The sequence below is a fragment of the Thunnus thynnus genome, chromosome 20 (assembly GCF_963924715.1).
Source record: "Thunnus thynnus chromosome 20, fThuThy2.1, whole genome shotgun sequence".
NCBI classification, from domain to species: Eukaryota; Metazoa; Chordata; class Actinopteri; order Scombriformes; family Scombridae; genus Thunnus; species Thunnus thynnus.
In genome coordinates, this window is record NC_089536.1 from 19,212,269 (window position 1) to 19,225,319 (window position 13,051).

General features: G+C 38.1%; 2 protein-coding genes across 8 annotated transcripts in view; one reads left to right on the plus strand and one right to left on the minus strand.

Annotated features, from left to right (window-relative positions):
* The window catches only part of grid2ipb (glutamate receptor, ionotropic, delta 2 (Grid2) interacting protein, b), a 50,790-nt gene extending 45,797 nt beyond the window's left edge, over window positions 1-4,993 (plus strand). For all 3 annotated transcript variants that reach the window (XM_067575706.1, XM_067575708.1, XM_067575707.1), the window contains 7 exons: window positions 825-1,021; window positions 1,103-1,258; window positions 1,344-1,430; window positions 1,518-1,647; window positions 2,073-2,191; window positions 2,693-2,857; window positions 3,149-4,993. In XM_067575706.1, the coding sequence (XP_067431807.1) occupies window positions 825-1,021; window positions 1,103-1,258; window positions 1,344-1,430; window positions 1,518-1,647; window positions 2,073-2,191; window positions 2,693-2,857; window positions 3,149-3,220 (926 nt within the window). In that variant the 3' untranslated portion in view covers window positions 3,221-4,993. The remainder of the gene's footprint in view (window positions 1-824; window positions 1,022-1,102; window positions 1,259-1,343; window positions 1,431-1,517; window positions 1,648-2,072; window positions 2,192-2,692; window positions 2,858-3,148) is intronic.
* A 3,303-nt stretch (window positions 4,994-8,296) lies between these two features.
* arhgap17a (Rho GTPase activating protein 17a) overlaps window positions 8,297-13,051 on the minus strand; it is a 31,868-nt gene continuing 27,113 nt past the window's right edge. For 4 of the 5 annotated variants that reach the window (XM_067575710.1, XM_067575713.1, XM_067575712.1 and 1 more), the window contains one exon: window positions 8,297-11,244. In XM_067575710.1, coding sequence (XP_067431811.1) covers window positions 11,117-11,244 — 128 coding nt within the window. In that variant the 3' untranslated portion in view covers window positions 8,297-11,116. Of the gene's footprint in view, window positions 11,245-12,962; window positions 12,985-13,051 lie in introns of all 5 variants that reach the window. The other variant, XM_067575711.1, reaches the window with a different exon arrangement.

Here is a 13,051-nt window from a genome sequence, read left to right on the forward strand (position 1 = left end):
AAAAATTACACAAAAATATCATAACAAAAGTAGTAATTGTGAGCTCATTCTGACATACATAGTACAAAAAATACACTTGACTAACAAAAACAAAGCAAAGTATTTTAAAGGAGCTTATTACAGTTCACGCTACACACAACACACCAGTCCCAGTGGGAAACTACTGTAATAAACAATATTAACAGAGAGAAATGACTAAATCGCATAATGTTAACATATAGCAGTGATAAATAAATTAATTTAGCAGTGATGATGGCCAGTAAAGGCAAGTAGAATCATAAACTCTGCTAAACTATTAGATAATCTCCTAGGAGTTCTGAGAATTAGTTACTGTTCACAGCATTATATGATAATGACCATTTTATTTTGAAATGCAACAGTGATTCAAATTGAGTAATAAACAGAAAATGTTGTGATGCTCTGATAAACTTGGTTACAATTCAAAGTGTTTTCTTTTATTAGATCTGAACTTGCTTCTTCACTGTTATGTAAATTATACTTTATTATACTATGATGATGGGTTCAATTCCCTGCTAAGAAGGATTTGTTCTGCAGTTATCACATCCAAAATTCAAGTTTTTTTCCCCCAAATTTTCAGTGAGTTTCATTACCAGGTTTATACTGTGATTTCAGATTTCAGAGTAAATTTGACATCAGAGAAACACAGTGAAAAATATGAAAAATACACTGGAAAATTACACATCATCGCAGGGGAGTGAAAGGTTCTTTTTGCAGTTGGGAACACGGTGATCCTAGTATGAAGTTAATGTTACTCATAATGTTTCACCCACTACCATGTAGTTTCCTCCTCCTCCTCTCTGCAGCCATCCTCATCGCCCATCTGAAGCTCTCCCCCAACGAGCTGCGACAGGTCTTGATGAACATGACCACTGACCGGCTGGAGCCGGCGCACATCAAGCAGCTGCTGCTCTATGCCCCCGACGACGACGAGGTCAAACAGTACGAGCTGTTTGAGCAAGACCCGGCCAAACTGAGCGAGCCAGACCAGTTCATTTTCCAGGTACAGAAAGAAAATTCAGAGAGGCCAAAGTTGTAAAAATCAAGATGGAATGGTGTAATTTAAGTGTTTTGTGTGTTTCAGATGCTGATGGTGCCTGAGTATAAGACCCGTCTGCGGAGCCTCCACTTCAAGACAACTCTGCAAGAGAGGACGGAGGAGATGAAAGTCGCGTACGACTACATCTACAAGGCTTCAGTGGAGCTGAAGACCAGCAAGAAACTGGCCAAAATCCTTGAGGTGAAAATCCACTGGAGGTGAAATTAATATAACGGCATCATTCTATATGAATTCAGTGGTTAATAAGATATTTTTTTGCCCACAGTTTGTTCTTGCAATGGGGAATTACTTGAACAACGGCCAGCCCAAGAGCCACAGGACAACCAGTTTTAAGATTAACTTCCTGACTGAGGTACAGCATGTGCGCCTGTGCTTTAACCATGTTCTTGGTTTTTAGTCTCTGGAGGATTGTGTCTCATTCTCTCCTTCTTTCTTGCAGCTAAGCACAACCAAAACAGTAGACGGGAAATCCACCTTTCTCCACATTCTGGCCAAGTCTCTGTGCCAACATTTCCCTGAGCTGCTCAACTTTTCCAGAGACCTTACAACAGTTCCTCTGGCAGCCAAGGGTACGATGATGTTACAGCAGAAGCGCTTTAACTCTGCTTTCCTTCCGCAGGAACATTTTGTAGCAGAATGTGGTCGTTCCATCCTGTCAAATGATAATTTCTGTATACTGTAGTACACAGTGTGCCGATGTCACAGCTGGGCTCGCATACTTGACTAAAAGCATCAAATTTAATGCAGATTTATGCCTTTTTTGTTCAAATTGCTGTTTTAAGGTACAGTATGTTTTTCTGTTAACCCAAGATAATAGCTTGCATATTTTAATTTGACATTTTCAAGTTGTTCTGCAGACTGCAGGTTGTTAAAATATCATGTGCTCTCACTTGTGGACAGACATCAACACATTTCCTTGCTGCTGTTTTACAATCATTAGACCATTCATTACTGTTCTGGCAACTCTTCACCTCACTCCTTCTGATTTGTCCAGTGAACCAAAGGGCCATCACAGCAGAGCTGAGTGACCTTCACTCAACCATCCAGGACATCAGGACGGCCTGTCTGAAGATCCCGCCCACCTCTGAGGACCACTTTGCCTCTGTCATGAGCGTACGCTAACAGCTGATACACTTCAAACATAAAGAAATTTGTGGGTTTTTGAAAGCCACTACAGATATTTTAGAAGCCTCTAATTGATAATATTTTGCTCAGTTCGTATCTTTTGGACATTTTATGCCAAAAAATTAACTTTGACTACAGACTTATGCATTATATGATTGTTTTTAGCAACAATATCCTGACTTTTAGTCCTTAGTATGGGTCCAGCTCCAAAAACATCCTACATTTCCCATAATCCATCTTGATAGCATCTTCTGTTAAATCCTCCATACATGCCCACATCTTTCCACACCTACAGTTTGTCATGCAGGCTTGCACATTTGTAGTCTCCAAGCCCAAGCTGACATAACCCTGATGACATCACTGTGACATCATCAGGGCTACTGAAAGCTCCTCCAGAGCCACAGAAGACAGAGTGACAAGTAAACTGTCTTTGATGTGTAAAATCAGTGGAGTGCCCCTTTTAAATGTTTGACCTACTGCACCTTACAGAGCTTTCTGGAGAACAGCCACCCTGCGATCCAGTCTCTTGAGTCTCTGCAGACCCGAGCAATGGAGGAGTTCTCCAAGGTGGCCTCCTACTTCGGAGAGGACAGCAAGTCCTCCAACACAGAGTCCTTTTTCGGCATATTTGCGGAGTTCATGTCCAAGTTTGAGGTGAGCTAATACCGTACCGTACTGTTTGAATGTATAGAGAGAACCAGGCAGGCTAAGTTTGACTTGCTCCTGAAAGTGTGCAGCTCATATTTTGACATACACAGCAGGTGTTTGACAGATTCAGACCTACAAAAATAAGTACGTATGCTCTCACACAGAGTGCAGACAGCATGCAGCTAGAAAGTTATTCTGTGGAATAACCAATTGTGATCTAAATCTGGAAATATGTGCACTATTATCCAGTCAAAATGAGTATAAATCAGATCAGATTATGGGTTTGTGTTTTTGCAGAGAGCTCTCAATGAGACGCAGACCCCAGAAAACCCCAGAAGCCCCAGACTGTCTTCCCCTCTGGCCTGGTAGAAGAAAGAAATGCGAGCGGATGTCGGGCCAAACCGACAGGCCGGTCGGCTCCATTTTCAGTCTGCTCTCCAAAACCAAAGTGCCAAGATCACACACAGAGACACTCGAAACCAACGGGAAGAGAGACCACTTCATCTATAGCAAATAGAAAGAGACAAAAATGAAAATCTGTAGATAATTACAACAGTTAACGAGTGCCCCGTGTGCAGCAGTGCTGTTATTTCAGGTGCTGGGTAGAGCAGGAACATTCAGGTCTCGAAAGGTCAACAGGAACTCAACACACACTGAAGAGTTAAACCAGTTTTTTCCATTGTGTACATCTCTTTTTAACACAAGATAGAAAGATAGATACATATGAGAAACCATCCATGTACATTTAATCACTTCATTGCATCTCGATGCTGCATTAAAATGAGATGTTAGCAATGAAAACAACTGGTGTGGATATTTACAGATAAGTTGCTATGTTTATTATATGACTATATAAAGTTTATATTTTCTATCAGATCATATTTGAAAAATTGTAAAGATTAAGCGTAGATGTAGACTGACGACAGTTATCTGGTAGTTTAGTTTTACTCACTGCCTCCCATGTATTATGGGAATTTAAAACAGTTCGACATTTTGGGAAAATGATTCTATGCTTCCTGAGAGTTGGATGACAGTTAGCTTAACTTAGCTTAGCATAAAGACTGGAAACGGGGCGAAAAAGCTAGCCTGGCTCTGTCCAAGGACAGCCGGACTAAAGCTCACTAACATGTTTTATCTTGTTTAATAATTAATCGGTACAAAAATGTGCAAGAAAATTGATTACTAGCCTACTAGCATATGCAGGACTCTTTCTTGGCCGGGAGCAGTGATTTCCCAAAGTCTTTGCTGGTTGCCCGATAACCTCATGGTGACGGCAAGACTCCAGGATGAAACAAGATCATGTTAATTAGTGAGCTTTAGCGATGCTGGGAGGTGGACTTTTTTACCTTTTGACAAAGCAAGGCTAGCTGTTTCCCTGTGTTTCCACTCTTTATGCTAAGCTCAGCTAACTGCAACTGTAAGCTAAGCTGTAGCTTCATATTTACAGCACAGATGTGAGAGTGGTGTCAATCTTTTTATCTAACTCTCAGCAAGAAAGCAAATATATTTCCCAGAATGTCTATTCCTTAATATTACTTCCTTTACACAGGGAGCTAAAGTCATTCACACTTTCAGCACATTTCAGATTTACATCTCTAAATTATCAATGAAAAAGTTGCATTAGCCACCTAGCTGCCAGTATACAAGAGGGTGGTCATGTTTAACTTTTGCTTCAGCTCCCTGTAACCGTGTGATCAAGGATGAAGACATTGTTATATATTTGCTCGAGTGGTTAACACTTGAGATTGCCCACTTTTGTTAGAAGCAGTGTCACAAAGTCCAGCCATCACATCCCAACTGGACTCAATCCTGATCTTAAACTACCACTGAAATCTGTCCAATCACGCCAGTTTGCAGCAGATATACCAGGAATTATAGGAGCCGCAGCTGTCAGCCATTCAGCATGTTTGTTCTTCCTACGAGGACTCTCATTTATTTGCAAACCATCATTCAGAACACTTGAACAATATTGCACCTTTCACAGTGAGGTGACACCGACTACATCAGCACACCATTATATGAGATGCATTATGAAATCTGACTCATAAATCATCTGTTTCATGACGTGTGTGGGTGGAATAGTAAATCTTTTCAACAGTTAGTGTCTTTTTTTTTTTTTTTTTGTCAGTACAGAAAGATAAATGCCAGCTTTTACGTGAAGGTTGAGCTGAGTGCTTCGGGCAGAGAGGACAGCTAATAGCTGTGCTCTTTGTTGAGTATTTCAGCCTTGTTTAAAGAAGTGGGAGGCTGCTGGATGAATGAGCTGTTAAACATGTGGAGGAAAGAAAACATCCTACTGTAAATGGTCATTTCCCGCTTCTCTGATCTACAGCGTATCTGTAGTTTTGTTGTATTTCATGTTGATGAACTATTGTTGAGATTGTAAATTCACTGTTTTTGCTATGCACTGCTCAGCGTTTTCATTTTGTATTGTTTGCTTGTGTGTCATCGAAGTCCTAGTTTATTTTCTTATTGGGATTTCAAGTGTCATCAGGAAATTACTGTTTCTATTTCTTCTTATTGCACAGCTTTAGTCCAGCTTACGAGGTGACTGTGATCTCGTAAAATGCAATCCTAGCTGCTACTAGTGTAGTAACAGTGTTTCTTGTCCAAATCAATTGCATGTTGGTGCAGTTAATGTATTAAGATGTGCAGCTGGTAGCATTTACCCTCCCTGGATATTTAGATTTTAAAATGATTACACTTCTGTTAGTCTAGTTAGATTTATTTATTTGTTGCCTTCAGGTTCCCTTTTATAACTGTTTTATATGTTTTCATGGAAAGTTGCTCATGTTTTGTGGTTGTTTTACCTTTTATGTTTGGTTCAATGCTTTCAGATGAAGGATATGTTTTTGATCTATAAAAAATATCATGCTTGAAAGTAAAGACTGCCTTACTTTATCTGTGCCTCCTGATAATGAATCTAATACTCCTATTGAGTTTGAGAACCCTAAAATAAATGTATACTGGAAATTAAGTTTTTGAAATTGCTCAACTACTGAGAATTTTGCAAAGTAAAATTAAGACCTTATGAATTCAGAAATATATTTTTCAAAGTCAAATATTTCAGTGCAGTAAAGTCAGTGGTAGTTAAATTTCAACATTATGCAGTCAGTAGTGATTACATTTCAAAATTTAGTACTATCAGGTCATGTTTTTTAATTAGTCTACTTTGGTTTATGACTGAATACTTGTACTAATACTAAATAAAAAACTAATGACATTCTATATATTCATCAGCAACTGAATACCAAATTTTGAAATGTAATCACTACTGACTGCATTATGTTGAAATTTAAATACCACTGAATTTATTCCACTGAAATATATGACTTTGAAAAATATATTTATGAATTAATACAGTATTCATTTTACTTTGTGAAATTCTCAATAGTCACTTTCAAGTTATGCATTTCAGAAATTTCATTTCTAGTATACATTTATTTTAGGGTTCTTAAATTCGGATAATTCACGTGCCTAATATTCAAAAGCTATATTCAAGTTGCTCAATTCAGTTCATAAATGACATTTGATAACCAAACGGGCCATCAGCTGGATCGATTCCTTCAAGCTTGATTGCTTCTCCTTGATGTCCCGTATGTTCAGATCTGAATTTTACTGTCTGAATTTCATGTGTATGTATTTTAGCAAGCTGAGTTTGAGTTTTTGACTTGACTTGAATTTTTAGATCTGAACTGAGCTTATTGAAATAGAGCAACTTGAATAAAGCTTCTGAACATTAGGCATCAGAATTTTATCTGAATTGAGAACCCTAAAATAAATATACTAGAAATAAAGTTTTTGAAATTGCACAACTTGAAAATGACTATTGAGAATTTCTCAAAGTGAAATTTAGAGCACATACATTCATAAATATGGTTTTCAAAGTCAAATATTACAGTAACAAATTTAGTGGAATTTAAATTTCAACATTACACAGTCAGTAGTGATTACATTTCAAAATGTGGTATTCAGTTGCTGATATAATTCACATTATTATGGCAGTGATTTGCTTCCATACTAATTAGCAATTCTAGCATCTAGCATTTTAGCATGCTAACGTGCTAAACTATCTGGGTGAACATGGTAAATATTATACCTGCTGTACACTAGTTATGTTAGAAGTTAAATTGTATAAATGTAAGATACTATTAGCATATTTACATTTCAGCTTCAATGAAAAATATCAGTATCAGCCTTCAGAAACCCAAATCAGTGCTGTTATTTTCAGGTATTTTTCTTCATCAGAATCCCTGTACTGTTCTACTGAATGAACAATTCAGTGACATTTTAACAGTGGTGGAAGAAGTAAGTAAAAGTACCAATACAACACTGTAAAAATACTCCATTACAAGTAAAAGTCCTGCATGAAAAATCCTACTTAAGTAAAAGTACATGAGTATTATGAGCTTGATGTAGTTAAAGTATTGCAGTAAAAGTAGTGGTTAGGTCCCTCTGACTGATATATTATTATATATGACATCATTAGATTATTAATACTGAAGCATCAGTGTTTAGTCCAGTGGTTCCCAACCTAAGGGTCGGGCCCCTCCAAAGGGTCACCAGATAAATCTGCGGGGCTATGAGATGATTAATGGGAGAGGAAAGAAGAACAAAGTTCTGATACACAAATCTGCTTTCAGTTTTGGGACTTTTTCTCTAATCTTTGATTTTTGGAGAAATATTGGATCATTTGAATATTTATTGAAATGAAACCATGTGAGAAGTTTAGAGGGAAAAATCACTATTTGGTGGAGCTGTTAACAACCCAAAGACATCTGAAATGTGACCCGACTACACACTGCTTTTTGTAAGACATCAAAAGCCTAAAAGGTTGGAAACCACTGGTTTCATCTTTAACAATGTGTTGTATTTTAAAAGCTTGTTATATTATCCATTGTGTCAAATCTTCATCTGAAAAGTAACTTAAGCTGTCAAATAAATGTAGTGGAGTAGAAAGTACAATATTTCCCTCTGAAATTCAGTGGAGTGGAAGAATAAAGTAGCATCAAATGGAAATACTAAAGTAGAGTAGAAGTACCTTAAAACTTTACTTATGTACAGTATTTGAGTGAATGTACTTACTTTCCACCACTGCATCTTTATGTATTTTGACAAGTTATTAATGCTTTCATGACCTTTTCAAAACAGTGCAGTATTTTTCAATAGCACAAAGAACTGTGCTTTTATACACACAATGAATAACAGTCACTTAAATATATTTTAAATAGCACCTTTTCTTTTAAAACTAGTGTTCAGTCATATCATTAAAGGCCAAGAGGCTGCAGGTTTTCCTTCTAAACATTAAAGATTATTTCACCGTGAATTCATCCATCTGTGGTTTAGACAAACCTAAACAGAAGTTATTAGCTGTCACACACAAACACATTAATCATAGTCACATTTGTATAGTTTCTTCATATACTTTATTTTCTTTGGAAAGGGGGTATAACCAAGCATTCATATTACATGTTTTTATTCCTTATTTAAGCTCACCAGACAGCATACATACAAAACTATGGAGCTTAAAAATGCAGCATTATCACTTCTAGTTTAATGGCATTTGTTCGTCTTAATGCCGAGGGATAAGGCAGCGAGGTACAGGAGCAAAGAGAGCAAGGAGGGGATTATTAATGCTTGATTGTCTCTGAAAAACTGAATAAAACCTGTTTTCAGGGCAATTGTGGCATCCAAGACTTTCTCCATTGGTACCATATTGGATGAGTTCTCTAGGAACCAAACTCTGCATTATATTTGAGGCCAACAAGCAAAGCTTACACAGAAAATACAACAAAGCCATTTTTTTTTAAAATCTTTTGACATGGCAAAATCTAACACCACATCACTACTGAGGCTCCACAGCGCTGTGTGCTCTCAGCTCAGTGGGAAAGACTGACAAAAAAAAAAAAAAAATCCTCAAAACCAGTTCACTAGGAAACCACTCATTGAGTTTGGCCTGCGCTCAAGTGCAACATCAGCTGTTTATGCGTCTCTCTGTTCCGGATGAAGAGGCTGGTTAAGCACTTTAAAAACGGTCTTTTCACTACATTCACTCACACGCAGCCTGTTGCGTGTAATGCGCCGGCAAACACCAGAGAGAAACAGAGACAGATGGGAGAAACAGAAAGGCAAAAAATACTGACTGCGTTCAGGCTGGAAGGGCAGCTAACCCTGCTACTTCTGCTTAGAAAATCAACCAAAACACATTTTAAATAGACACATTTTGTTGTAACAATACAGAACCATACATGTCTTCTATTGCAGAGGGTCAAATCACCTTCCTTACATCCCTGAAACATACTTGTCACCAAGAGAGCTTCTTGGAAATACTGCAGTACTAGGAGCCAAGTATATCCTCCATACAGTAAATATATAATGCTTGAATTCTTATTACGGTGGTTCTGGGGGAACCGATAAGGCATGATTTACATTTAAAGACTGCATTAATTATGTCAAGCCACAGGGAATGTGTGATTTTATATTCGGTAAATAAATACAAGAGCGAGGAAAGGGATGGGGGTTTCCATACAAAAAAAAAAAAAAAAAAAAAAAAGTGTTTGAGACGACTGGAAACCTGCAGTCACCAGCTACACTTAAACAGTTTTGGTTTCTACTTCACCTGCTGACCTCTTCCCCTTCCCCCTGTGCTGTAGAAATACCTCTCCTTCTTCTTTTTTTTTTAATTGTTCTAAGGCCATTTTCAACATTAAAAAATACAAAAACACCTCACACCAAATTCCAAACGAGTCTCATAAGTCCGTATTTTGGCATTTCCTCCGACCCCCCCCCCACCCTGTCCATCCAGGTACAAACTTCCACGCGGCCTTCCTCCGTAACAGCATCCAGCTGTTGCATCATCGTTAACACGGTTGACTGTCGGCGTCGTTTGAATGCACGGGTGAAACTTCCTTCCTCAGACTCTGCTGATTGTCTGGAGCTTGTTCTGCAGGGGGGGGGGACTACAGTCTTAATAAAGAGGTGGTGTATGTGTAAGTGTGTATATGTGTGGGTGTATTGCAGTATAGAGGCTTTGCAGTGGTGTCACAATTCTCCTCGCAGCGACATCCGGCACCATCATGAAGGTCAAGCGGACTCTCTGTCGGTAAATAATGGCTAATGACAAGCTTTAACAGCACCACCTGCAGAAGATTGTTGTGCTGTGGGTGGAGGTCAGTGCAGTTACACTAGAAGTCAAAGTGAGAAGCCCAGTATGGTGATGTGTTTCTAAACTGAGATCATTGCGACATAGAAAACTGCAGTGATCACGTGTACTGTGACTCAGGCTGCAACGCTATCAATTAATGTGAATCAACTGATGCTGATTATTGTCTCGAGTAATCGTTTGTTGTGTAAAAAGCCCAAAAAAAGTGAAAAATGCAGGTAACAACTTCCCAAAACCAAAGTTTACATATTCAAGGTTTTATCTGACCAACATCCAGAACCCAAAGATATTTAATTTACTCTCAGAGAAGACTGAAGTAACTGCCAAATATTTACATTTCAGAAGCTGGAAACAGCGTTCTTACTTTGAAAAAAATGACTCATTGTTTATAAAAATTGTTACAAATTAATTAATAGTAGCCAATTAAGTCTGTTAATCAATTAATAGACTAGTTGTTTCAGCTTCAACATACTAAAAGTTACATGAGATATGATGTATATATAATGTAATGTAATATATAATATATAATGTAAAAATAACCTGAACTATGAATGTGTAATTTTGGAAAGTGATGCATGTAGCTGTTACAAACACTGATAAATGCTTTAAATACATTAGAATGTAGAGCTGCAACGACTGGTCGATTAGTTGATCAACAGAAAATTCACCTGCAACTATTTTGATAATCGAATAATTGTTTTTGTCATTGTTATGAGCAAAAATGCCAAATATTTGCTGGTTGCAGCTTCTCAAATGAACATCTCTGGATTTTCAACTGTTGGTCGGACAAAACAGGATCTTTTACATTTATAGATTTATAGACAAAACAATTGATTGATAGTGAAAATAATTGTTAGCTGCAGCTCTAGTAGAATGCAAATCAGCTGTGGACCTCCATCATGGCTGCCAGAAGGTGCATTATGTCACATTAAAGTCTGGGAGACTGGGAGAAGATAACAGCAGACTTTCTGAGGAGGGATGCTAGGATGATACTGTACAGGAGGAGACTAAATGAATCGTGTGTGTATGTGTGTGTGTTTAGATGATGAGAGGAGATGCGCTGGGGGGGGAGTGCTAGACCGAAGCGTTTCATCGTCTCCTGCTTATAGGACGGTGCTTTCAGTGTCCAGGTCACAGTCTTTGGGAGGAGGCAGGGAGCAGGCTGGCTGCTGGTCTACAGCGAACTCAGGGACCAAAGCTCGACTCAGCCCTTTAAAAGACATCGCTGGGTCTGGAGAGCAAGACAAAGGATGGAGGGAAAACAAGTCATATTGTGCAGACAGTGAAAAGCTAAAACTCCTTTTAGTTACATGCATTTTTAATTAATATGAGACTACAACGAAAACACTTAAACAAAGTGTTTCACTGTTTTGTGCTTATAAGCAATACCTAATATGTTTTCCCTACACTCCATAAACCTCCTTGAGAAAGATAAACACACTACTCATGCCCACATTATATGAACAATGGCCATAATCACAAACATGTGCAGCTTCGACTCTGCTGTATTTAAACATTTAAAGCTGTTGCAATTATGCCATCCAGTGAAACAGTGTAATATTTTCCATAGCTTAAGCAGCAGAGGCTCAGCGGTGTAAAGCGCTTGTGTCAGGGTGGAGGTCTGAACAGCAGGTGGCGGTGTTTGGTCAGAAACTGGAATCAAAAGGTGCAGCAGGCAGTGAAAGCAGATTGGAAAAATGTGAAGTGAAGCAGTTTCGAATTTATCAGCTGAGTGACTAGAAGAAGTTGGAAATTCCCAATTTACATATGGATACAACACATGTTTGTTAGATGATGCATTCTGAACACACAAACGAACTGAACGTACAACATGCTGAGACATTAGTGAGTTGTAAACATGCATGTCAGAGTTACGCATGCTTGATACCGACACTGACATTTAAAACTCACAATCAGTACGATACTGAAAATGACAAACTATATACACAGTTTCACATTTTATTATAAAAAAAACAGAACAAAACAGAACAAATGACTTCAGTTTGTAAGTTCAGTTCTGCATTTCAAACACGTCTGCCTGCTTTAGGAGGAATAAATCGGTTTCAAACCCTCTCAGTGCGACTGATGGTCACATTTCAGTGATGGGAAAAGAAGATGACTCATGATAAATGATAGCCCTGGTGCAAGACTGCCATCTTACACATCACAGTCCTTCGCTTCTGCAAATGCTTTTCTTTTTACTGTTGCTGTGCAATGTTATAATCAATTAGATCTTCAGGTGCAAAACAGCACTAATGATTATCATGTTATGTGTACTTATCTTAAAAATGATAGAAATCTGCAAGAGGTGACTGAACAGAAAAGCAATCAACTATAGGATCGTCAGAAAACAATGATTATAGGTGTCAACAACTAAGAAAGCAAAACAATATAATAAACCCCAAATAGAAAAGAAAAAAAAAAAGAAAAAACAATTAAATGAAAGTGTTTCAAAAAATGTAAAAAATGTAGAAAATATGTGCTTCATCTACATTTTCTCTCCACTAGACTGAATCACCTCATTTCTAGAAATGACTTCTCATATTGTTCTGTACTGGATGACTGTAGAAAATACAAACCCTAAGGAGGGAACACAAACTCCTCTGTGACAGTCCAGGGACTTCATATCTGTGTCAGGACGAGTATGTAGAGATCAGTCAAGATAATGATTTGATCGCTGACTAGAGTTCTGTCAACTTCCCTCCTGTGGGTTTACATTCTTTGTCTTTTATACATGTTTTTGACAACTGAATGTCAGAGATGTCTGCTTTGCTCGAGGAGCCTCTGGGACTGTGATGTGCGGTATGACAGTCGGTGTCAGGTCTGGATAAATGATAACTGACAGAGGCTGCAGGCAAGTACAAAAATGGCTGTGGTGATGAGTAAGAGTTCTAGAGATAAACATGAAGTGCAGGTGCTGCCAGTGCCAAGTGTCAATTAACAACAAACCTCTCACAAGTACGTCTTTAACCTGTGGAGGTATTACAATGCAAGACTATTAGAAAGAGAGCACATTAGTACATCAGCAGTGAAACAAA